Genomic DNA, 27,525 nt, shown 5'->3' with positions numbered 1-27,525 from the left:
ACACCCCCTTATTTTAGTTATTAGATCATATTTCTAAGATCTGATTTACACACACACACAGGCACACACACATTTTGATGACTTCTTCACTGTGTCAGAATAAAGACTGCAGTGGTGCTGGCAGATTCCCTATAGACAAGCAATCTGACGTGAAAGGCTGGTCCCATGAGGCAATGCACTCGGCTTATCAACGCGATTCATCCTCCTGATAACACGGAGTGACCGTGTCTTAGGGCGCTGCTGCAGCGTTATAGGCTACGTTTATTATACAGTATTTATCATCTGCACTTTAGTGAATGAATCAGGGCAACACAAGTATAGCCTACTACAGTGTTTTTAACAGTCACCGCCAACAGCCCCTCTCTCAAATTCCTCTGTCATTCATTCAACACAACACGCATCCACTCCCTGTTGCTTCCCGCACATGCCCAACAACCTCGTAACAACACTGCACCCTATTGCGGTAAATATTGTCTCCTGCTTTTATTTTTATTTTATTTATTTATATATATTTTTTATCCCCCACTAAAATGTTAAAGCAGTCGGGGACGCTCGCTCCAGTGTGAGTGGTGGCTGCAGCCCAGGTAGGCGGTGGAGCTGCTCTCCTCCTCTGATGACACGTGGATGATTAATCGTGCCATGCTGCGCGTGCACTTGAGCAGAAACCCGAGGGTCTTTGCAGGCTACACCGGGACCGGGGGCGGGGGGGGTGTGTGTGTTGGTGTGTGTGTGTGTGTGTGTGTGTGTGTGGAGAGAGGAGAACTGCAGGGTGACCAGTGAACACATTCAGGTCTGAGCTGCGGAGCGAGACGGAGCAGGCAGCAGACAGAGAGGCAGCGGAGGAAACTTGAGGCGCTGTCCATGGTGCTGAATCGCCACCCGGCGCTGTCCCCTCAGTCCGTGGGGGGACACACGAGCCCGTGAGCGTCATCCCCACCTTTTTCCCCCTCGTCTGAATCCCGGTCATACCTGTGCTCACCGACCGATCCGCGGTGCACGAGGATGAGGGAATAAGTCAACCAGATGTGCTCGGACGTCTCTCAGCAGCGTGCCTGAGGACATGGATGAAGGACTTGTGGATTTAAAAAAAAAACCCCTGAATGAAGAAATCCGTCTGGGCTCGACAAAATGTTTTTTGAAGACACCATCATCTGTGTCACACTTTCACCGGTCATCCGTCTATTGAACTGACCAGATCAGTCATCCTTCAGAGGGATTTCAAACATCTAATAAAAATGAACTACAGTCATTTAATTGTCCTTCAAATATAGGAGACCTGCGATTTTTTTAATACCCAAGAATAGCAGCGATATCCACAGAGACATGGCTCGTCTGCTTGTTTTGGTCAACTCCGTGGTCCTGTTGCTTTTTGGCAGCGACATGTTCTTGGTAGGAGCGAGTAAGTACAAGTCACATTCCTCGTTATGCACTTTAAAGCCTTGTAAAATGCGCCATTACTTATCATAAAACATGAATAAGTCAGAGTGTCTGTTGGTTATTTTAATCTCCACCTGAGGATGCACTTTCATTCATGAAACAAGACCTGATATAGTTTTAATGCTTAGCTTTATATACATTTTGATTCTAATGCAGCTCATCCAGTGGCACCTGTTTAACCAGATTCATATCACCATTATTTAGATATTTCTTTACTTTCTTTCAATCATTCACAAAAAGAAGTCACAGTACCTATTTTATTTCAAAATATCATTTCTGTTTAGTGTTTGAATAATATAAACCCACAAATAACCTTGGCAGTTTGCCCTGCACAGTTGTGCAGCAGCTTATAAAACACATTTTAACAGCTGCACCAGGCAGTAATTTCCTATAAAGACAGAATCTGCACTACAGCTACAGTACATTCAGTCTTTTCGGATTGTGTCTGCTCACTTTTCTCTCAATTGTTTGACTAAAGAAAGACCAGCTCATTCTTAAATCATGCGAACAATAAACAAAGCTCTTGAGGCAGGCCAAAAATACACACAGTCATTCACTTTAAATTAGTGGGACACCAGTTGCAGAGCTGAAATGGAGGGGGAAAAAAGGCATCACCTGTGCTGGAACTGTAAGGTCTCATTTAAAGTGTGTGTGTGTGTGTGTTTCTTTGTTTGCGTGCTCATCATCGCATGCTTGGTTTCAGACCCAGTGTTTATGAATCTTTCCTATTCCTGTCACTAAGATCTCCTCTTACAGCCTCTGAATGGGTGCATCTACAGTATCTCTGTCTCTTCATCTAACTGTCTCTACCTCTATCACTTCCTCTCCCTTTCTCTCAAGGGAACGAGTCCTACATGCGATAGCGCCTTGAGAGAATCAGATTGGCACTTCACTGTTTCTGTGGGTGTCGTGTGCTGTCTGCCTGAGAGAAAGATTCAGAGCTTTTGTCATGTTCTGCACTGACATGTGAGACGCAAGGAGCATCTGTGATCTCGGTGGAGTTCTGCAACTGGGTTGTTGTCAAGAGCAGGAAAAGCTACTATTAAAATAATAAACATGGCACTCATAAATATACATATTAATGTGGCTGGTGCAACGAGCTTCAAAGTAAATGGGAATAAATGAGGAATTCATCATTGTCATTCCCTCTCTCTGCAGTGAGCCTGTGGGACACAGTGGCATGTCAGTCAGAGGAAGCTCTAAATTAATTGTAAGCCTCTTTAGGTCACGGTGAGGTTTGTCCATGAAAACGTCAACTACAATGAAGCAGGACGAGGGGAAATTTCCCCTAAGTCCCTGTTAGGTAACACCGCTTGTAAATTTTAGTTTAATTATTAAAAAGCCACCCAAAATGATGTAACGCTGGTGAAACTGGCATTTAATAAAGTCAATTTCTGTTCCATTCCACCTACTGAAATTTGTTCTCACTCATCCATTAAACACGCTGCTCAGGATGAGTCATAATAACACAAAAAGCTACATGGTACACATCTTTAATTTTGGATCCATGGCTTCCGTATTTGCAAAAATAAAAACCTGCATAAGTGACATTTTGGATCGGATGTTCACGTGTTAAATTGAGCAATCGAGCTTCCAATGTTAGAGTGTCATTGAGCAAAATTCCAGACTAAACCAAGACCGAGACGAATGGTGCAAACCCACACAGGATGTTTGACTTTTCTCATTTTCTAGCTCCAATCTGACAAGAAATACTCGAATGTGAGTAACCATATTTACATTTCCACGGTCTGAAAACAAGCATGCGGGAAAACAAATCCCACATGAGGCCGACAGGAGCTTCAGACACTCAACAAATGCAAATTATAAGTTATTGGATTTATTTGGATGGCCAGGCTTGTATCATTCGTCAAATTGGCAATCTGCTGTTCATAATTCTGGTGACACATTCTTGGCAAATAGACGGTCAGTGTTGGAGCCAATGTTTGCCACTGTTTCACCTGCTGTCACACGGCATGACATTTTTACAAATACACAGAAATAAAAACAGAATATAGTGTGTGAAAAATAACTGGATTTCACTCAGCCCTGGGTTTTATATCACTGTTATGAGTGTCAAACCCTACATCATGCTTGTTGGAAAAAACCCAGTGCAGCCAATAAATTTAATACCACAAACTCCTGATCCCTGATTGTAAACAAATCTGCTCCAGCGTGTCACTGCCTTTACAATTTTGGGATGATGAAGTAATGTTAGCTCGCAGCTGAAAAGCCTCAGGGTTTGGCCAGTGATTACATTAACCTTAGACTGGCACCTGGTCCCATCTGGTTCCACTGCTGCCTCACAGCCTCTGGGTCTGTGAAGAAGACAGAGTGTACCTAAATCACGGGGCAGTAAGTGCCACTTCTAAAAAAAAATAAAATAAAGGCCCTGAAAAGTACAGGAAAAAGGACTTAGCCACACCTGGCTGGACAAATCTTTCCGTCTTATATTCCACAGAGGTAGTTCATAGTGCTGTTGCTGCATTAGACGGACACTAATGTATCAGAGATCAAGCTTTACGAAACATGGCAAGTAGTGAAAATGTGGCAGAGAAGCAGGATCACAGAAGGGAAATGGACTCAGATGGAACAAAGAAAATGGTCTTTAGAGGTATACGTGGGTGCAGACAGTCGCTGTGGCCGAGATAAAAACCCAGCATGACGCTGCTTTAAGAGCCACGCTAGCAGGTGATTTGTAACACCTGCGAGCAGCTGTGTGTGACAACCCCCCACCACGCTGAGGAGAACATTTAGACTTCCCCTCCACGGAGACCGAAACACATGCAGATGAAGGCGTTTGAAGATTGACTGGGCAGCAGCACATTAGAATTCACAGTACCTGTTATGAGTTGGTGCCTTCATTTACAAGACGTCAGTGAGCGTATTATTTCACAGCAGTATAAGTATTAGAAAAGGATCACGTTACACACAGGCGTTTAAACTCTGCACCAGCTTGGAGGTAACTGACAATGAAATATGATCGATTGCACAGGAGTGAAGAGAGCACCACAGTGGTAAACCACAGTGTTCTGCCTTTTAAGTGTGTTTAAAGCTAAATGAATTATGCACCTTTGGGAGTTGTATCAGTTCCTTAGTGAACTGATCAATCATTTCAAGTGTTTGTGTCTACTAAATAATGAGCGGACATCAGACCTGATGCTTGTTAAATCAAACAGTGGCAGTTTCTGTCTCTGTGATGAGCGTTTATAGGATGACAAAGAGTATTTATCACATTTATCACAACCCAAACTGTAAATGAGCAGAGGAGCTTTGTTATAATTATCTCCTTAATGTTTTTGTGTTGTTTCTAAAACCACCCAAAAGAGCGAGCGTAGAGCAGAAATGGATTAATTAGCAGTGAAAAATGTCAACACACCACTTTCATATGAAATTTATAATCCCATTGTAATCTACAAAGGATTTCTTCTAAGAGCCAATTAAAAGAGGTCACCGCCTCTGATTTCTCCTCACTTTCTATGACAGTGACTTAAATCTGAGGTGACAGTTTTATTTCCTCACGAGTGCGATCATTCAATAACCTGCATCAGGTGCAGGAGGCAAACTGAGAGAGGCAGCTATATTGCATTTTTCACCGACTTCAGATTTCCACCTTAATTCTTTTCTGTGGGGGGCAGAATCAGATTAAACACAGTGGTGGCTCCTGGAAACAGTGAAGATGGAGATGACACGTCATCTGTCCGTGTGTGTGTGTGTGTTCCTGCGGAATCTGACAGGTGGTGTAATCTCCAATTTTTCTGTTTCTGTTTACTCAGCGTATCATGGAGATCCACAGCGGTCTGCGATCAAAAGCTGCGCAAGATAGATGAAAAGAATTCTACAGTTTGATCATAAATTTTTTTTCCAGTAAATCTCAGATCTTATACAATGCACCAACCAATAACCTATGTGTAAATTAGGAATTGTGTGACGGCAGCAAAATATATAGAGGTCAAAACAAAAGATGTCACTGCTGTATACCTCATGCTGGTGAATTCAGACTGGGCTCCTCCCCACGTGGCTCCTCGGCCATTCAGAGATCTCAGCAGCACTTTCACTATCTTTCTCTGTGTGCGCTCTGCGTAGATGGGGAGCAGCTAATGTGCTGGGCTTTGGCTATATGCTATGATTCATCCTGGCAGTGCACCCACATCCCAGGAGGCTTCATACCATTTGTTTGCACTGACACACTCCACGGCCGCTGTGACCTATTGCTGTTTGATTTCAGATCTTACATAATGCATTCTGCGGAACTGGTCTTATCCAGGACACGTGGCCAATAACAAATACTGGAGTGACCACAGTGAAATGTTAAGGATTGTAAAGGAGACAATGGGATTTTGGACAGTTGGACGTCACATCGATAAAAAATATCTGCATCAGAAAGTCACTGAGCTACAGTAAACATCTGTGTCAAGAGTTATTATGGAAACATGAGTTCCTTATTATTCATCATCAGCCTCTAAAATAATAAATAAATAAATAAAACACTTAGTTTGGATGCAGTTGGCTTCATCTCACCTGATTCTCTATCTCATAAGGTCACTTCACCAAGCCAGGTGAAAATATATAGTTGCCCTTCTCAACCGCCTGCTATGGAAACATCATATACAGTACTGTAGGAAGAGAGCACTTATGCATTAGTGATGATTCATAGCCCGCTTCAACTGAACCGTCACTTGCTCCATCACCAGTAAATGACTCGCAGACAATGCATCATGGTTACTGGCTGCTTTTTGGCCCGTGCGTGGCTGTCTATAACCCCCATTACCTAAAGGACAACGAGCTTCAAGAGAAATGAATGTGACCCGTCTTAGATAAATGCTGATCCTGATGAGTGCTGTGCACCGCAGGACAAATGCTGACAGTGGTCGGGGCTTTATACTGTAGCTTTTGCTTGTTACCCACAGAATCAGATTTATCCCCAGAACAATTTTTTTTTTTTTTTTTTGCAATCAAAGTGTCTGTGCGGCTTTTATTAACTTTATTAACTATTAACTGGGATCTAAAGCAAATTAAAGTCTGCTTTGTCCAAACCATGTGTGACATCTGAGCAGGGATTTGTTAAGAATATATGAATTGTGATAACGTAACGCAAGTGTCTGGATATTGCAATGAATTTTTAATTATGGGATCACTGGCATGATCATCAAATGTTGGTGACACAAAATTAGCAGCCGTTTAGATCCTGCCAAAGCACAAGGACGTGGGAACCATTATTGTAAATATATGTATGACTCACTCCCCGCCAGCTCTCCAAAGATCAAGGACAATTTATACCATGTGAATCGACCTCCTTCTTAACCCGCTGTGCGTCTATTCTAACACATTACAGCACCTGCTCCTATAAAGGAGTTTCTCATTAAATGGACAAAATGAGACACATGTCACCTCTTAACCTCTTGATACCAGTGCTACTGTACCTAACAGCCAAGCCCCGTTCCTCTCCTGCTCCTCTCTACAGTAAGAACATTCATTTCCTCTCATGTTGAGCCCCCCCCCACCCCCCACACGTCCAACAAACCAATCTCTGAGTGTGTCACCAAGACCGAGGAGCCGAGCGCCATGCCTGCGTTTGACCTGTGGCTCGCAGTGCCACCAGGATTGAGACAGGGAGACTGATAGCCCCCGTCTGACCCGAGGGTCTCCTGATCTGCTTCAATGTCACCTTATTGCACCGAACACAGAGGCCATCATTGATTGTCTCTGAGATAAAAACAGACAGAAGTGCAAGAAGCAAAAGAGAGAGAGAGAGAGAGAGAGAGAGAGAGAGAGAGAGATAAAAGGAGAGACATGGTGAGATAAGAGGAGAGGGATGTGAGAGGGACTGAGCTCGGAAACAGCAAATCATTTGAAATGGCTCCCAATTTCATCATTGTGTCTTTCATCTTTCTCCCTCAAGTGCACTTTTGCGATGAAATATTGTCCTTGTGCAGCACATGCCTTCGGCTGTCAATTCAAGACAACTGTATTATGGGTTATTACATCCATGCCCCGTGAGTTAATAAAAGTATTTGAAATACAAATTGACGGTACAACCGTCAATTAATACTGCTGCAGAAAGCTGTAACTAAAAATCGTACTTATTAAGTAGATAATTCAACATTTTGGCAAATTTGCCTACAATTCCTATGGAGTAGGTTTATTTCCTTTAATTCTCACTGCCTGTTGTTTTGAGATCCGGAGGACAGAGACGCAAGCTGCTCAGCAACACAATTGAGCTAACGGTACATTGTTCCCCTGTCCCTCAAAACTCATCAAATACACAGTCCAACAACTTCAAAACGCTCTTATGGACAAGTTGTGACCTGCACATTCACCACGCTATGAAATAATCATGTATAATTATGTAACATTACGACACACGAAGCAAATAGTCGGAACTACTTTTAAAATCACTCCGCCCAGCAGCGGTGTCTGGAATGTAGTTCCAGCTGCTTTTGCCTCGAAAACAACTTTGTCTTATTATTTCATAGCGTGGTGAAAGTGCAGGTCACAACTTCTCCACAAGAGCATTTTGGAGTTGTTGGACTGTGTATTTGTTGAGTTTTGAGGGACAGGGGACGATGTAGCTCAATTGTGTGCCCCGCGGATCTAAAAAAAACAGCTTGGGCTCTATGCACAGCTCCACTACTTCCTGAACTCAGCTCCTTTATTTCCTGTCTTACATTATTGGACAAACTGATTAATCCAGGTGTGTCCAGGTAGTCACAATGGTCAGACACACCTGGATTAACTTTGTCCAATAACGTAAGACAGGAAATAAAGGAGCTGCCTTAAATTCAGTAAGTAGTGGAGCTGTGCATAGAGCCCATTAAAGGTAATGAACCTACCCCTATGACTATAGGGATTATGTCAATAGGCAAATTTACCAAAATGTTGAACCATCCCTTTAAAGAGCTGCTGTGGTTACAACTCACTGAGCACATTGTATCAACACACAGTTTCCCTTCATGCTTTTATGCTGCGTCTTGTCTGCTTTTGTCATGATTTTTCATATATCTGACAGTGCAGGATTTTTCCACTCACTTGACCCTCTCCACGTTGCATCAGTTACCGTCTGTGACAGCGCACAAAGTCCATTAGACCTATATTAACAACAAAAGCCCTGTGGAGGCCCTCCAGGTCCCCATCTGCCCAGCCAATCCCATCTCACCTATCCATCTGACCCGAGCGATTGCTTGGAAAGTGTAAAGCCGTACGGGCCCCTCTATTAGATCTGTCACCCTCTGTTTCTCACTGCCTTTGGCTTCCCAGGCTTTTGTCCCCACTTCGCAATCAGCGCCTCCACCAGCAAAGCAAATCATGATAGATGGCTGCAAAATAACAGGGCGAAGAGATGTAACCCCCTCTCCCCTCTGTCCAAGGGAGGTGGACATGAAATGGACACAGTGGTTACTTTAAAAAGGGCCTTTCTGTCAGGGTGACAGATGAGGAGGTTTTGAGGAAAAATGTGAGAAAGTGACACATATCTGTGGTTTTGAGGGTGATGATGAAATGCAAGCAAGCTAGTTAAGTACGTATATTCTCTGTGTTTGTCTTTGCGTGAGCAGTATTGAGTTTTTTTAAAAAAGGGACACAGTTGCAATGGTAGTGCATAGTGACAACATGGTGAAAGAAAAGAACGCAATGTAAGATTATCTTATATTATATTAGGCCTTTGGAAGTTGACTTTTTTTAATAGAATAAATTATTAATGCAAGATGACAAAATCATTTGACAGATGAATCACTACCAAAAATACTTGTTAATTGCAGCTTTTCTCCCCCAAAAAATGTTAATTTCCACTTTCATATAATACTACAAAACTATACAGACCACATCTAACCTTTGAAGTCTGGATCTCTTCTGGAGGTTTGAGAAAACCTCACACAATACTCCACGGCAATGATGTCATATAATATTATAGCTGACTATTGTAGGGCTGCTGCTCCCTATTCCTAAACCCTTTTTTTTCTTTACGACATAATACCTAACACTGTACCATGATGACTCAACTTGGATGAGGGCGGATACAGATGTTTTCAGTGTAATTCCATAACCAATGCCAAATGTGCTTTGACAGTACAAATAGCTAGAATCAGCTGCTCCCTCTTGATAGAAACACCTGTGGTGAGTCAGTGCCAACAAAATGCTACGTCTTTCTTTCCACATGCATGCATAGTAATTCGACATCTTGGTGGATTAATGGACCTCTTTGTTTCTGTTTCCTCTCCTCCAGACCGGCCACCAGCTCCCGTCAATGTGTCTGTCATGCACCTGCGGGCCGACTCTGCAACTGTATCCTGGGAGGTTCCAGAGGGAGACATAATAATTGGCTTCTCTATCTCACAACAGGCAAGTCCTGAGTTTATGATGTCAATCAGAGGGAGCATGGAAAAGAAAAGTCACGAGTCATGAGTAGAGCAAAAAAAAAAATGGCACCAGCTTTTTTTAGTCATAGTCATTTGTGGTTTGGCACCGAGCCTTCATCATGTCCTGTTGAAGTTATGTTGGCACGGCACACAGGCAGTGGCTACAAAGAAGAAGTGCACCTGGCATCAGTTTTCTTTGTCACATTTTTTCTGGAATACATTTGGATAAAAGATGAAGAGAAACTGAACTTTTTTTTGTTTTATTTTTTACAATGAAATAATAGTTTAATCTCTGGATTCTGTATATAAACAAAAAAATATTGTGCACAGAAAATATTTCTCGATTTGAATTGCGACTTTATAGTATCATATACAAGATCCTGGGTGAACAAAGACGTGTTTGTTCTCATTTGGACGCATATTCTAAAAAAGCCCTTAAATCTTTGCTCAGCACGGAGGAAGCCTGACTAAATCTCGCCTTCAAGCCTGGAGTTAGAATAAAACTTGGCACGGTCGATTTGTCAAGAGAAAACAAGGATGCTGCATGAATGCATATAAGTATGTAAAGCTGCCAAACTGCATTTTCCAAGATGAAAAGATTTCAAAGGCTTAAAATAGGAAAACCAATGAATGCTAACAGTGAATGATGGAATGCCATATGCTGCCTGTAATCGTGTTTATGCTTTATGCAACTGGAAACATTATGCAGCCGTTTAACTTTTGCTATCGACTCTGTGCGACTGATGGGCTGTATACAGTACAACACGCAACCATTTATCAGAGCTGTTTATAATGTTATGTGGCTTAATTTGAACACGTTCAGTGATTGCAGTGAACGTATTGGCTCCATAATTGTTACATTACTCATTGTTTGCCATGACTGACAAGTAAAAAAAAAAATCTTAATCAGATCCCTGAGCTGCTTCAAGTGCAGATGTGCTAGAGAGCACACTAAGAAACAGAGAAGCACATGTGAGCAGGAGGAATCATTTTCACAGCTCTGGGCCTCGACTGCTCCAGTATCATCCTTAAAGGTCAAAAACGAACTTTGAGCGCTCGTGTCTCGAAGGTACTCAGTTTAAATTAATCAGAATATTGACTCCACGGCTTTTTCCATTTCTAGTCAAGACACCATATGGTGAAAATAAAGTGCCAACTGTTAATATAATAAAGTACTCAGTATGTCACTCTCCAGCACTATGAATATTTTCTGGTTGGTCACCTCCGCCTCACATCGTCATGCCCCATATACAGTAACATGATTGTTTAGAATCTTTCTTATTTTATGATGTTGGTGGGCGATACAATATTGCACCGTAAAGATGAAATTCATAAAGTGGAAGCAACAAGGCTTTTTTATAGAAGACAGCATCTTCCATAGGGACACATTAGTGTGTGGTCACCTTGATCACCTCACCGGCCGCTGTATTGAATTTTTTATCTACTCAATAAATCAGTCCTTTCTCTTGTTTTTTGCCACTCTTCCTATACTCAGAGGCAGGATGGACACATGCAGCGATTCATTCGTGAAGTCAACACCACCAGCCGCTCATGTGTTCTCTGGGACCTGGAGGAGGAGACGGACTACATCATCCAGGTCCAGTCCATTGGTCTCTATGGAGAGAGCCAAGCCAGCAAGAAGGTCCATTTTCGCACCCTCAAGAAAACAGATCGCTTCCCCTCCAACAGCTCCAACCAAGGTATGTCGCTCCAAGACACACTGATAACAAAGCTCATTTGAAAAAATGTCTTTTACAGGCAACAACAGGTTGGTGCTAGCGTTCCCTCAAATACCAATAAACCTTACATTTAAAGGGGAAAAAATCAAAATAAACAATTGGGATTTGAAGATATTTGGTCATAAACCACAGACTGGTAAAACAAGTGATCACTAAGATCCTTAAGACCAATAGACAGACAAGTAATGATAAACAGCAAACATACAGGGCTGCACTTGTTGACATCTCCCTTTAGCTGAAAGTCATCAGTTTTGGCAAACATACAAGAACATTGAATGCTAATTGATATCTGCCTGATCTCAGAACTAAAAAAAGGAGGCTGTTACATAACAATAACAAAGAAATATATTATTCAACTGCCAGGCATTGTACTAATCCAGAACCTCTCCACAAGTCAACAAGATGCCATAAACTTTGTCAAAATTCAACACTCCTGAGGTCACAACATGTCGCTTGTCACATTTATTCACAGTGCTGTTATGTAACATCGCAACAAAATGCTTTGATTTTAATTCTACATGGTCTGCCTCAGGCCTTTTTCCCAAGACACAGACAGCATCAAGCCATTACATACACTTTTCCTGTTGTTGCGCCGAAGCCTCCTCTGACTGTTGAATGCTTTTAAGCACGCTGACATTGAAAATGAAGTACAGTACAGTAAAGGCTACTGCCGGCATAAGTGCAAGTAACCTGAAGCCTCCTCTTACAGCATCTCTCGAGGGCGCTGTGGGCAGGAGGGAGGGGGGGGTTTCTATGTGCTTCTGGCAGGTTTATTTTCTCCCAGACACCAATTCATTATTGACAGACTCTTCGAGCATGGCCGCAGGGAAGCTCCTCTCTGAATTTATGCAACTCTATATCACTTTGGGTGCCTAATCAGGATTCTGACACACACTCTAAGACACTTCAGACTCAGTGTCTGGGCTCAGCTCATGGGCTGGAGGAAATATGAGGACTGTGACCATCAGAGAATAGGTTTAGTATAGCTCTGAGTTTCTTACAGCACAGATGAGGAAAGAGACAGTAAAGGCTATTTGCTTTCTATTATAAGCAGCTGGGAAGAGTCTACGTTTCAGAAGGAACTGGACTGCTAATCTTTTCTGCATTGGTTCAGCCGCGCTTATGAGATGAGCCAATTACATTAACTAATAAAATAATGGCAGCTGGGGTTTGACATTGGTCTAGAATCAAACAATTTTCACTCTGGTATTTTATGGTCTGAATGCAGAAAGTGCTGACACAAGTTTCTCTTAAGCTGACTCAGGTTGGGTACCATTAGTTAAGCTGGCAAGATCAGCCAAAGTGAAAGGGACTAATTCAAGCTCAAGTTCAACACAAGAGCATGTGTGCTGTTCATTAAGCTAATACAGACACTGGCATTACACCGCTGTCCGGCTGCTCTACGATAAATACTCAGGAAATTATCTTCCGTGCTTAGCTGTGAAGGTAAGAGCGACAGAATTTCGAAAAAGCGATCTAACCATCAATATTGGAGCAAAGTGCTGAGCGTGAAAAGACTTAAGGCTGGGGCCTTACAAATTTCTTAAGAAAAGATTCACTACGCAACATTAATCAGGATTTGTGGCCCCTTGAGTCAGCCAAGTGGGTCACAAAAACAGCCCATTCGGTGAATGAGCTTCATTTGTGCAAGTTTGTTTTTGTAACTGGAGAAGCAATCAGTGTCAGTGTCCCATAAATCTAATGCCAGCACTGCTGACTCCTCATGCCCTATTTTCAAAGTCTAATCACATCAAATTTCTTCATGTAATATTTTCAAGTTTATTGTTTAGCCTCTCTCCTCACGTTTGACTCTGTATCATTGTAGATTCACACTCTGCTATTAATTTATTGTGGACTGGGCTCTGTTGTGACATGCACAATGCACGCTGAGAAAAATCCACACTTAACAGCTGTGACTAACGCTCCTTTAATAGACACCCCATTACAGTGTTATTTATATGTATCAAACCAGTTTGAGACAAGCAGGGCCATTGAAAATAATTTGAAAATGAAAAGGACCCTATTGAGTGATGAACTTACTAGACAAACACAGTGACCAGATTCACTGTTGATGTGATTCAACCACAGGTACAATTTGTTAAAAAAAAGTAACAAGTAGCATTTGGATCTATCAACATCAGCAACACTGTAGCTAATTGTATTTCAGAGTTGCTGAGGCTGCATATGCTAGGTTATAGCTGCAGGTATCCACACTGTGTACAAGTACGGTCAGCGTGTAGGAGTAATGCTGACTGTAATTATGTTGTAAGAGTTGGAAATACGGTACTATGCATGTCAACAATCAAGTCAATTTAATAGGCCTAGTCAATGCACAGTATTTCTGGCCCTTAGATTCTCTGAAACCATGAGACCATCCCAGGGTGTCTCATGATGTGGGGACTCAACTGGCTATAAAGATGACATAGTACCTGTTACTGCTTTAGTGGCAGGCACTGAGGTAACAGAAGAGAGACAGGCACTGGGCAACAGTACAAGACAAGTATTTTTTTGTGACATTAACCCAATTCCACTGCTTTGCAAAGCGATTAATTTTCACCACGAGTTCACCCACATTTTAAGATCAGAATTAGGTTATGATGATGGCCAATGCTAATTAGGTCATATTGACTTCCTGGTTCAGGCTCTGATTTTCCAGTATTACAGTATAAATGAGTCCATTAAAGACGCGAAGAGACAAATTATTTCCCAGAGGGAACATGAAAATGTTTAGTTAAAAAGATAACAGACAAGGTTATCCTTTAGTGGGCTCCAATGTCATCAACAATCAACATGAGAGAGTAGGTATTAATTAGTATTTTCTTTTAGGCTACATTTTCTTTTTTGGCCACAATATTAATTCCCACAACTCAAATTTCTGATGTTTTTAATAAAAATCCCTGTCTTTTAGCAAGCTTTTGCCCACTTCGAAAGGATAATGCTTCTTCCTATGAATAATAACATAATCTTCATTAACCTCAATGTGAATTAATTCAATGTGACATTATTTGTCTGGTTCTTACTGCTTGCTGCCATCGCTGCTTAAAAATATTTTTTGATCTATCTGGCACAAGTATCACAGAGCCATTTCAAAAATCCTTTGTCACAGCCAAGTGCCTCCTATTGAAACTAAATTGATTTGCGGTATATACCAGACATTCCTAAGAGCCAGAGCTATGATACCCATGAATCAATAATGCTGTTTTTGTCCTCAGTGTAATTCCCTTTTATAATATGATTACATATTAGTGCATATGCCATTTAATGTATACCTGGCCTGGCCAGATTTAGAAACCATCTACTTCATATAAAGGATTTCCTGGCACGATATGCACCATGTGCTGCTGGAGAATTTGAATTTAAATAGGCTGCTGTGGATTTCTTTTCAAAATCAATAGGTCTTTCCAAAGTCTGTCTCAATTCCATCAGCTCCATGGAAAGCTTTTAATCAAAGAATTTTTGTATGTGCTTTGTCTGCCCTTCAAGGGTGAGGTATGTTGTGCTCTGGCTTTCAGAGTGAAACACACTCTGTACCATTGCATAGTCTATTGATATTCAAGCTATTTCTACAATTCCTACATGTGTAGAACTTTTTTGAAATACAGGGATTTACACTTAAGATTTCTATGATAAATGGGGGTACACGAATACCTTGCTACCACAAACAGTGTTGCCACAATCACAGAGAAATATCCAAATAAGCTATATTAATAATTCCTCAACAAAACCACACGACCCCAATGAAAATGTTACCTGCTGCCACCAAGCTGTCAAACTGCTTCACACAAGGGAGCAAAATAAGAACATTTTTCAAAGGATGGATGCCTAAAGCAGTCAAACCTAACTGGGTAGGTGGTCCCCTTAGACACAATTACTGTGTGATTCTTCAAAGAGATGCCAAGCTGTCTTTGCTGAGTCAGAAGCTACACCTACATTAGGCTCTTATTACCAGCACTCAGACAAAGGTACGCTGCACACACTGTTACATACCTACTATGTATTAAGGTTAACAGATGCATAATTTTATTTCCATATTCAGCAAATGGTTTATACATATAGGTTTTCAGCACACTGACAGATCACAATTGTGATATAAGATGATTTTTTGACAGAAAATGATTTGGAGCTATTTTTAAAATCATTCAGAAGGGAATACTGCTAAATATTACACAATAACAGCGAGGTTAGTGTTATATTAAGTCCGCACCACCACCACCACCATCCCCACTCACCTACACTTTTAAAGGAGCTACATGTACAGTAAGTTATTTGCTATTGCAGCTGTTTACCAGAAGAAGTGTTGCAAGTTGAACATCATACTTCTTTCATTTACTCATCATCATCAAGAGCTGCATCCAACAGTGGATAAAAACACCAATACGCCTGGTCTTGGATTATTAAGACAACAATGGGCAGAGCTTTCTTTAAGCGACAATCAACACCACCCACCCTGAGAAATAAAACTTAGAAGGGAAAACTTACAAATATGCAGTTTAATAAAGTCCACAGCAGTAGTCGTCTATTGGCTGTGTGCAAACTCTGGAATAAAAGCTTGAGGTCTTTGTGGAAAATGAAATACTGACTCATCAAACTCAGAAAATGTTAATTAAAATAAATTTGACTGTAATTTTTGTCAGTGTGACTGATTTAGCAAGATAATATCTGAAATCCATGAAATTCATTTTCTAAAGATTACTGAACTTAACATAGTTTTACATTCCCTTTGAACTAATTATTCCAACACACTCACATTTTGAAAGGCAGCAGTAAAACTTTCAGTGTAGTGAATTGTCTCATAGAAACGTAATGCAAAAATGAATCAGGTGATGAATCTTTGTGAGAATACATAGTGCTGCCCGTTGTGTTGTTACACGGGTTCCTGACACAGTTCACAGCCACAAACAACATCAAGAGATTTACTGTAGCGTGAGGAGGTCGACTAATTATCTCAACACGAACTCTTTGGTGTATCGGAGCCACTGTGTGATTCTCTAGCAAAGAATCACACAGCATATTCGAACGCCGTGCCAATATTAAATATGTATGCAATAGCAGCAGGACATGTTATTCAGGTCATCTGGAAATTCTGTTAACTCACTCTGTGATATGAAATCTACTGCATCAAATATGCACGTACACAAGTATCAGCATTTTACACACTATGTTAGTAGCAAAGCACTTTTTCAAGTTAAGTGAGATCATTAGGTGAACTAGAAAACTGTAAACAAGAGCAAGATGTTCACTTGGCGAGTCCTGCAGAGTCTACAAGCCTCACAGATTACATTCATTACTGGAACAGCCTTTGATGCGCTGCCATCATCCCAACACTTCCACCAGTTTCTACAGGCTTGGACCCAACTCTCTTTTCAGAAATATGTGTGGATATAAGTCCAGAGGGAAAGTTATAGTAGTTTTTGACTCACTGAGAAGATAAAATTCAATTGAACCATTTTTTTGTCATATTCTATTTTATTTCACTGGTTGGGTTCAGATAGCTGGAGAAGATGTGGAAGTAATAAACTGGAGAACAACTCAAAGTCATGTTTAGCACTGACCCGAGTCTTGATCTGGCATTTAGGAGTAATGTGCAGTCCGATATCGACTCTGCAGAGTTCACGCTGCAAAGGGGAGATACAGGAGATGATGTAGGTGAATCTAAGGCCCAATTCCAATTCTATTTTTCATCCCTACCCCTAGCCCTAGCCCTACCCCTAGCCCTTAACCCTTGCCCTTGAAACGGAGCTACAAGGAGTAGGGTTGAAAGTCAACCCCTACGAATTGGGACACCACTTCCACAATCACATACGTCATCAGTCGTCTCTGCTGGCTTTCACATAAGCAGACATGACGAGCTTTTGCCACAAATCCTCTATTCAAAACCACGTTAACTTAATAAAATAAAATAAAATTTAATGAAGACTGATCGGTTCATTGTAAAACATTTATTTATTGATGTAAATGTGGTGATTTCTGTATAGGCTACAGATCCCCCAGGCAGTGCTGCTCTTGTGTCCAAAACACATGAAGCTTCACTTTTAATTCAAACAAATTAATGCGACAATTGTTACATTTCATCAATGAGACCAGCATTTATCTCCTAAAAAGAATGTAACTACGCGGCGGTAAACCTCTAAAAACCTGCGGGTAAGTTAATTAGCGGTCGTCTTTTCTACCGGGATGAGGTCGGGAGGTTGGCCGGCTGACAAGCTCTCCGGACGGGGTGGTGTCTCCGTGACGAGCCGCCGATCTGCTCCACAGGTGGAGGCTCCAACGTGGAGCTTCACTTCTCCGAAAAACATCGGAGCAAACGTCTAAACAACCGTCATTTGGATAAACCGACCGCACATTGGGGATCTAAACAGCTACTTTCTCGCATGAAAAAATATTAAAACGTAATGACGTAATAACAGCGCTACAGTGAGAAATAAAACAGCTGCCGGTTGCCGCAAGATGCATTCTGGGAAACTTGCCATAGCCCTCGGTCCGTAGTGTGCCCCTGAAAAATCTCCGTTTCGAGGGCGAGATAGCCCTACCACTTCCCCCTAACCCTCGTCTGAACCAGAATTGGGACACCCCTACCACTTCACGTGAACGTGCAAAACGAAGGGTTAGGGCCAAGGGCTAGGGCTAAGGGGAGAATTGGAATTCACCCTAAGATCAGGTTCTTAAGGGAGGGGTTGCACTTTTTTCCAAGTGTGTCACTGTAAAGTTTATGCTGTTTCATTCTATTCAATTTTATTTTACTCTTATAAATCCCATTGAAATGTGTTCCATGTGTGGCCATGAACCGGCATCTTCTTCTATACGCACTATGCTGTAAAGGATTAGAGATAAATTCCACAATTCTAATTTATGCAAGAAAATATGACACCTAATCGGAGCTGGCCTGAGTTAGCTGATGCTTTGTTTTGATGTTTTATTGCTGATGATTTGTCAATGTACAAATAGGAAGAACCAGGACTTGTTGCTCAAGAGGTAGATCCCACACTGTTTGCTAATAGTCTTTTTTTAATCAGATGGTTTGATCATGATATTATTTTCCCTCTATAAATAACACGTATGTATGGATATATGTAATGTATGGAAGGACTAATGGATGCCAGCCATTGATGAAAATGTAACTCAAATTGTGAATGAACTTATAAAGGTGAAATGAGTCCAGATTTTAAATGTATTGATTACCTATTTGTGGGCCAGCTGGAGTTTGGCTTCCGAGGAGAAACCATGAGTCCCCAGATGAGTTAGTGAAGAACTCTATTGTTGTTGTTGTTTTCAAACCTTGTGTCTAGTTTTTGCAACTTCAGAGACAATAAATCACACATTCTTTATTCCTCACAGTTTGGAACTGAAGCATCCTTAGAGGACCCCACGATATGTTTGAAAAGCAAAACGATTAATTTAAAACTGAAGTAGGTTTGAAAACAGAGACTGCCGCTGCTGTTTTAATTTACTCCCTGAACCTCTACAGTGGATATGCTTAGTGCCAAGTTAGCATACATTGTGATAATGAAAACCAAACACATTTTTCCATTAAATAAATAAATATCAACAATGTCAATATTGAGATACACATAGTGCCCACCATTGAGCACACCTGTGATTTTAGATCTTTTTAAACAACCAAATTCATTTACATCCTCCTGTTCCCTATATCTCTGCACACGTGCCCATCCACACTACTACTGGCCTACGACTAACAATACAACACAGACCCTACTCTGTAATTGCGATCATGTGAAGAGAGCTGACAGTCTGGCATCGAGGGCCAGTTTCTTGACAACTTGATTCACTAAATGAGGCAATTGGGAAGAGTGGCGCGCTGGAAGAGTTCCATCTGTGCGGGTTAAGAGATAGTTTGGGGAGTGGAAATAGGCCCATAGTCAATCCACTTAGAGGAGGATTAATGCTACAAGATTGATATGTGGTAATGCCTACTGTACCACTGACTATTACAGTTTTTTGTTAAATGGAATAACAGTCATGAGAGATAAACACAGTGTCAATTTTAGCTGGTTCTTCCTGACAGACTTTGAGTTTAATGTCTCTGCTTAATCAGAACGTCTGCGATGAGTCTGGAAACAGTGTTTTTAACTTTGGTGAGAGTTGGCTTTTACTGCGACACGTGTTGGGTATGATGTCGTTGATCTGCATTTAAATATTTGTTTTTTCTCGAATTTCTCTATAAAATATGAAATAAGGAGAAACTGCTAAATATGCATTCCTTTTGTAGTCAGTATCTAACTTAGTTTGACTTTCTGCTCCTACTGTCCTCTTAGATGACCCAACTGTGCAAGGCCTTGACAAGTCACGGCATCTACAAACAGGAGAGATGATCATAATTGTGGTGGTCTTGGTCATGTGGGCTGGTAAGTTTCCGGTTATTGTCAACTTAGTAAATAGAGGAATCTATTCAGAAATCAACTTTCAATTCAGTAAACTAGAATACAAAAATTTAAGTCCAGAAAATCTATTTTCTTAAATACGGTAGCTTCTTTATGTGAGCAATGAAGGTTTCAACATTAAGGGAGTATTTTCTGCCACAAATTAGAACAGGTCAGGTTACTTTAACACAAATTTGTCCATTTATGTTTTTGTCCGGTGATTTCTCTATAACATACATGCAATATTTTTGACTGTAAATTTGTGAATATTTCATGTTCTAAACAAATACTTAAAATTGAAATCCAAGTTTTTTACATGTTTTATTATGTTACTAATATCATTAAGGGTTATGGTGATCAGCGTCATCAAGATATTATCACTCCATCTGAAACACATAAACAACGTTTCAAATACTGGTGACATTTAACTTTTAGTTCCTTTAATGTGACACAGTAACGCCTGTCTTTGATTCTTTAGTGGTTGTTAATCAAATTGTAGAGCCAATAAAGTCTTATATCTATAAATCCAGAGCCAAGCACCAGGTGTTATTGAGAGGTTGTCAATAGTGAAATAGTGAAATTAAAATCCTGCTTAATGAGCAAAAAGATGCACTTGTGCATTGAAATTGCAGCGTGTTAACAGTTATAGTCCGCCCCAGTGATGAAGACTAATGGTATACAGCTGACAGAGGCTTCACTCTGTACATTATCTTGTAGCTGCATCAATACATTGACACACAGATCAATAAGCCACTGATCAATAGACGCTCATCCAGAACAAGACCAATAGGATTCCTGTTAAGTCCAAATCCCCAAGTAACACGCTCAGAAATAAATCTGACAACGTCTGAGCGTCTCGTTCCTTTAAGGCTTTTTCACAGCAGCAGCAGTGTCAAACCAACATCACACTGCTCTGAGCATCCTCTGTATCTAAGCTCTCCATCCAAGAATGAGCTTCTCCTCCTCTGACGAAGTGTGCTGATTAATGAAGTGTTGAGGCACAATGAGAAGCGGCATAACTGACAGGTATCTGGGAGCAGGATTTCCCGCCTCCGAGCCCCGAGAGTGAGACATTAAATAATACTAATGAGAGAAACCAAAGTAATGCAGAGGCAGCGAGGAGTGGGAGTGAAAGTATGAAAACACCTCGTGTGGCGTTCTCATAACCAACTGCTCATTTGCAGCCACTCCAGTTAAAATTCAGCTTTACCTTACTTTCTGTAATTAAACAGGCGTTCATAATCTGCTGGAGAGAGTAGGTTCATTTCTGCGGTGGTGGTTTATTTGTTCTTTCCGTTCTGATTACATGTCAGTACTCTCTCATCTGTCAGTACTCTCTCATCTGTTATCTTTTATTCCTTATCTCTGTTTCTTTCCGTAGCTTAGTCTCAGTCTGGAAAAAGCTAATTGAATTAGAAAGTAATTAGGTAATTGCTTTAACGTGATGTAATCTCATTTGCTATATAAAGCAACATCTCTGTGTCATAAGCAGCTGTTGGTTTAAAAAAAAAAAAAATTGAAGTGCTTAAAATGTAGTGAAGAGCTTTAAAGACATCAGAGCAGTGCAGTCTGTGTTGATACCCAGAGGAAAGTGTCAGTTTAATTTGTGTGCGCTTTCAAATGACGCGATAAACAGTTTAAATGAAGAGGAATCACTTGTAAAATCACACAAACGCTGCTGCAATTTCACCTTGACACATACAAGGGTAGTCGCGGACCTGGCTTCAATCATCCAGAATCTCTCGCCTACACTGAAAATGACAGGTAGCTCAATATTGCAGAGTGCTTACATGCTGCATTAATAATCATTTGTAAATTAAACGAATCACGCCTTTGCTTCTGAGCATTTCTCACAGCTCCCTGGTTCTCATTAGCAAAGTTGTATATCAGTTTCTGAATATTTAATGATGAGCGCTCTCATGGAAATTCATAACCTCGGTGAAGCAAGGAAGCTAATTGTGAGTATACCGTGTAACGCATCCAAACTGGAGGCTGAACTGCATCTGGCAGCTTGAAAATGCAACAAAGCAAACTCCACGGAGAATTACTGTCTTCCAAACTTTCAGATAAGGCCTCTGCCGTCGCTCTCCCTCGGGAGCAGAATTCCATTATCCGCATGGCCTTTCAACGTGCTCAGCCAGAAGAAGAGGTGACATGTCTGTGAGTGACAGCTGCCGTCTCATGACTGAATTCCTATCCTCCCCTCTCCCTCTCTCTCTCTCTCTCCTTCTGTGCATGTGTGTGTGCTGCACATGTGTCCATCTCTCACCTCCTGGCAGCTGTTATTGCCCTGTTCTGCCGGCAGTATGACATCATCAAGGACAACGACTCCAGCAACAATAAGGAGAAGGCCAAGCCGTCATCTGAGAGGAGCACGCCGGAGCATCACAGTGGAGGGCTGCTGAGGAGCAAGGTGAGTGAGAATGACACCTCTCAGCGCACAGTCACGGTCAGTTCAGGGCATTTCGGCTGAATGATTTTCATGTCAGGCATGTCAGGTATTGAAAACACACACGCAGACAGGGCTGTTGTATAGGGGAGAAAGGTGATGATAATTCTAGGGGCCCAGCGCCCAGTGGGGCCCACAAAAAAACCCAGTAGTCTAATCTTTGTATGACTGATTTATTCTGCATAAGACCCTGACTAATACTCATAGTAATGCTGCATTAGCATCAAAACAAAGTAGGCTAAATAAAAAATGATAATACATACGTAGTCTAAGAAAAAAAAACTGGAAAAGTTAGGGGGTAGGGGCCCACTTTAGTATTCTTTCCGGGGGCCCAGAATTCCTAGCAACGGCCCTGCACGCAGACACAAGGTTCATTCAATGCATTGGAGCAGAGACTCTATACAGAAGCAGTTTTACCATCTACATCAATTACTGCCTACAGATGTGCCTTTATCTCATGGGTTAAAGGATGTGTACTGTACAGTGAAGTGCTGATGACAGAATCAATTTCCTGCACTGAATAACAGCCTTAATGTAATCTAATCTGTGTGCTAAGCCCACTCATGCTGCCATGAAGTGTCCCCTCTTTATCACTTCATAACTTCAGTACAAACTTTCCAGTGCGTAATAGGTGCATCTGTGAGACGACGCTTGATCAATAACACAAATATTTTCCAAAAGATGCCAAGACATTTTAAGATGCAGGGTGAAGTGACACCGACTTTAGCTCGATTAAACAGGCCACACATCCGCCTATAAAACAGATTTACTGTTCCCATGTTGAAAATGCAGTATATAAACTGACATTTACTTGATTAGAAAATGGAACTTGGATATGGAGGCAATTAGAAAATGGCTTTTCAATTCAATTTTTACAATTTATACTGTATTTTCATTTACTACATCGGTATATGCAGGAATATAAATATGCTCTGTATAAACACCTACCACTCTGTTACAGACAGTAAACATACAGTACCCATTATATTTCACACTCGCATTGATCTTTAAATAGAGAGGACTATTGGTGGAACATAGTGATTTAGTCGCTAGGCTTCCTCATCAAATAATAATACTGAAAGTTAAAATAATCCTTCAAAAAAGCACCTACAGTAATGGAAACACGGTCTTTCCTATAGATGCTTAAAAAAACATAAGAGCAGCACGTTTGTCTATAGGAAGATAGAGACCGTGGATGGCTCAGTGGTCTGTGAAAGAGATGAGAAGTCCCTGCTATAAAAGCACTGAGTGTGTCAGATGGCCCTTTAAAAAGTGGCAGAGAGCAGCAAAACAGATATACGCATGACCAGTCGATAATCCGGGTCATTTGCGTTGTGAGCGTTGACCTCTGTCTCAGATTTAACGCAACAACATATCGAGTCTCTCTCCTTTAAATTAGCTGAGGGCCAGCCGCTGTACGATTTCTCCCCGTGCTGGCTTATCTCTTGTTCCAGTCCTCATTAGGTGGTCGAGACGGAGATGTAAGCTTTCTGTCAGACACATTAAACCGAGGACTTTAGAAACTCAACTCAATGCTTCAGGTGTTAATAAATGATGGAACGACACAATCTGAAGGTTGAAGCAGAATGGATGTGCGGAGGCACATCAGGGCCACATTTTTGTATTCTTATAAAAGATTTAATGAAAAGCTAAAAGCTTTGGAAGTGTTTGCAAAATAATGTACTGTACAGTACAAAGAAATAAATGCTTGGAAAACCTTCATAAATCATATACTTTGGAAATGTATTTGCAGTTTTTGTTTTTTCAATTCCATATACATACTGCAATGCTACTGAGCACTGCAGTATGTACGGTATGTATATTGTAGACATTGCCATTGCCATTGAAACAGTGGGGAGTAAAGATTCTTATGTTTGAATTTAGCACTTAACATTACTTACAACTACTAGCATTAACCAACATAAGAACAACATACAGTAAATGCTGCAATAAGAAATATTTGTATTTTAGTTCTTTCATAATAATATTATCTAGCAGTGTTTGCAGCCTTCCAGCCTTTACGTAAATACTAACACCTGGGTTCATATCAGTCTCCTCGCCTGGAGGCAGTGCATCTGTCTTCTATGATCAAAGAATGTCTTTATTGCAGAAGAAAAACTAAAACACCAATGGTGCTTTTTATTTTTCTTGTCTCTTACAGTTTCATCCCTCTGTGCCGTCTATCAACATCATTGAAGTCTGAGAAGAAAGACCGCAGATTAAATTCCTCTCTCTTCTACCATCAATGCATTTTCAACCTTTCTCACTGATGAGTGCAAAAAAAAAGGCGTAAAGTTTTCTGTGAGTCATCATTAGTGAATAAGGTTGGCCAAGACTGTCTTATGAAAGAGACACGTGCATGCACATGGTATTTGTAGGAAAACACTGAACTACTGATACACACTCACAAAGCGCATCCAGTAACACACACACACACACACACACACACACACACACTGTACAGTAGCTAGCAGAAACCTACAGTACATGAATTGATGTTAACCCATGGTGCAGTTAACATTGATGTCTTTGCCAGGTGCTTGGTATGTTATCGCAATACAAAACAACACAATACGACACAATACAACTTGATCATCTCTGGGAAGGCCAGTGTTCATGGCTTTAAACACGCAGTGTATTTTTGATATTGGCATGAGCAATGAGACCCCACCTTCACCTGTGTCACCACACACAAACTCAGCTCTATAGCTACAGTATAAAGTCAACATTTTTTCCATTGTTTGCATATCGTGGTGATATTCTACCTGATCACACACATGTATATTATCCCCTCCCTGCTGTGGACAGATTTTTAATAAGGAGAGACATCAAAACACACGCATCAGAAACTCATTTGTAAGAAGTACAACCACTTCACTGCTTTACTTTTTCCTATTTTTCAAATTAGAAGAACGATTTCTTGATAGCATTGTATTTTTGCATATTTCATACGTAACAAACATGAGTGTACATATTTCATTAATTTACTAAATAAAGTTGCATGCAGGTCATTTGCCTGTAGAATAGCATTTGATGTGCATTCTGAGTTAGATGCCAAAAATGTACTAATAAACATGATTGCTGTACTGTGAAGCTGTTAATGTTTTCTTCTATTTTACCTGCTTGTAGAGCAGGACACAATCTTTCTTTCTTTTTTATCATCCAGTGTTTTATTTTACATCTTGTACATTTCCTGACAATTGTATAACCTGAAGTGTAAAATAAACCTTCTTTTAAATGTCCCATTACTAAGTTGCAGCTAATGTAATGGAGTTCCTCTCACTGAGACACATAAATCACCACCACTGCGCACAAACTGCACATCACTGCTTGTCCAGTTTCACAAAGGTGCATTTTGTTGCAAGTGCCGGCCAAGACTTAAAGCAGGAAACTGCGCGCCATGCATAAATCGCTTGCCAAGGCGGATCATAAAAAGCATAATGCAGGAAGTGATTTCCTGGTGCTATAAATTAATAAGGTAAGAAAATACAAGGTAGTTAAATTTATTGTAAACTTGCTCTATCAGTTTGAGGTAAAAGTGCATACAGAGCACAAAAAGTCACAAGTCCTTAAATATATTCGGATCACAAAACACTACATAGTCCATTATTTCAAAACATATTTAACACTTAGGTGTCACAACAAAACTCTTAAAAATGGTTGAAAAGGCTTATCAGATCAATTAACAGCAATGATAAAAGCACCATATATTTTTATGAAATATAATCATAAGCCCTTTATAGTGCTAGTTTTTGCAACTTTATCTTACATCACTTCATAGGTGGCTGTGTGAGATTACTTTCACCACATCCCTACCTCTCTTTAAAGGGATAGTTCACCCTAGAATGATATTTCGCTCATTATCTACTCACCCTCATGTTGACTAAGGGCTGGAAGAAGTTTCAGAGTCCACCGTCCCTTCTCTGAGTTACAGGGGGTCTTGGCGTAGCAGTGCATTTCAATGCAACGGTTGCGAAGGGACACCGGAGCTCTTCGTAAAAAAACACACACAAAAAAACATCCAAATACCTCCATGCTGCTCGTATGTAATGTCCGTCTTGTGCTGAAGCCCCAAATTGCGTAATTGTCCCGAAAAAAATTAAATAAGTCTATATTTTAAGCTTGTTTGTAGCGGAAGCTTCTCGAAGCTCCTCTTCCTGGTCCGTCCAAATCTCGCGTGATTTGCGCCGGCGTCAGTGCGGTTACTGCGAATCACGCGAGATTTGGACGGACCAGGAAGAGGAGCTTCGAGAAGCTTCCACTACAAACAAGCTTAAAATATAGACTTATTTAATTTTTTTCGGGACAATTACGCAATTTGGGGCTTCAGCACAAGACGGACATTACATACGAGCATCATGGAGGTATTTGGATGTTTTTTTGTGTGTGTTTTTTTACGAAGAGCTCTGGTGTCCCTTCGCAACCGTTGCATTGAAATGCACTGCTACGCCAAGACCCCCTGTAACTCCGAGAAGGGACGGTGGACTCTGAAACTTCTTCCAGCCCTTAGTCAACATGAGGGTGAGTAGATAATGAGCGAAATATCATTCTAGGGTGAACTATCCCTTTAAAAGTGAAAAAAAGGTAATAGCCCTGTCCGCAATGATATGACACAAGGTGCCTGCAGGTTCATATAGCAACATACTATAAATCCTGTTTCCTGAGTCATAGTGTTGGTTTGAGGCCACAGGGAGTAGCTGATAGACGTGGGATTGTGTTTTGATGTAAGGGATAACTGGCACTGATTGTTTGAGAAGATAAACTCATGTCTTGTAAAAAAAAGAAAAAAAAAAAAGAAAAAGCGCCTGGCTCTTGAGTCATCTTCATGGGCGGCTGTGTGATTCTACCAGCGTAAAAGATCAATGAAAAAACCATGAGAGTGGGGCTCATCACAGATTAGATGTATTTTCCCAGTGGTAACAAACATGTTTGTATGAAGCCACTGTGTCTATTTGCTCGCTTCTCTCAGTAACACAACCTCTCATAGGGAATAAACAGCAGTCGTAAAATCTAAAAACCACAGTTGTGTCACCAATAACAGCTACATTCATCCAGACACTTTACAGAACTAGTTTAATAAGCCACTTCACCTGGTATTTAAACTAGAATGTAGCTCATCAAAAATGTAATTACACTGAAGTATCTAAGAATATAGCTCATCTTAAAATAAT

General features: G+C 40.8%; 2 protein-coding genes across 4 annotated transcripts in view; one reads left to right on the top strand and one right to left on the bottom strand.

Moving 5' to 3' along the window:
* The window catches only part of LOC146961830 (low density lipoprotein receptor adapter protein 1), a 93,939-nt gene that overhangs the window by 18,940 nt on the left and 47,474 nt on the right, over nt 1-27,525 (bottom strand). The gene's annotated exons all lie outside the window — the stretch shown is intronic.
* Nucleotides 757-25,602, top strand: fndc4a (fibronectin type III domain containing 4a). Its single transcript, XM_085771421.1, has 6 exons — nt 757-1,399; nt 9,656-9,771; nt 11,284-11,488; nt 19,801-19,890; nt 22,185-22,318; nt 24,516-25,602. The coding sequence occupies exons 1-6, from the start codon at nt 1,324-1,326 to the stop codon at nt 24,555-24,557; spliced, it is 663 nt and encodes a 220-aa protein (XP_085627547.1). The 5' UTR covers nt 757-1,323; the 3' UTR covers nt 24,558-25,602.

The sequence above is a fragment of the Trachurus japonicus genome, chromosome 24, assembly GCF_045865225.1.
Source record: "Trachurus japonicus isolate A0001 chromosome 24, Traja_1.0".
Taxonomy (NCBI): Eukaryota; Metazoa; Chordata; class Actinopteri; order Carangiformes; family Carangidae; genus Trachurus; species Trachurus japonicus.
This window is presented reverse-complemented; position numbering and strand designations above follow the sequence as displayed.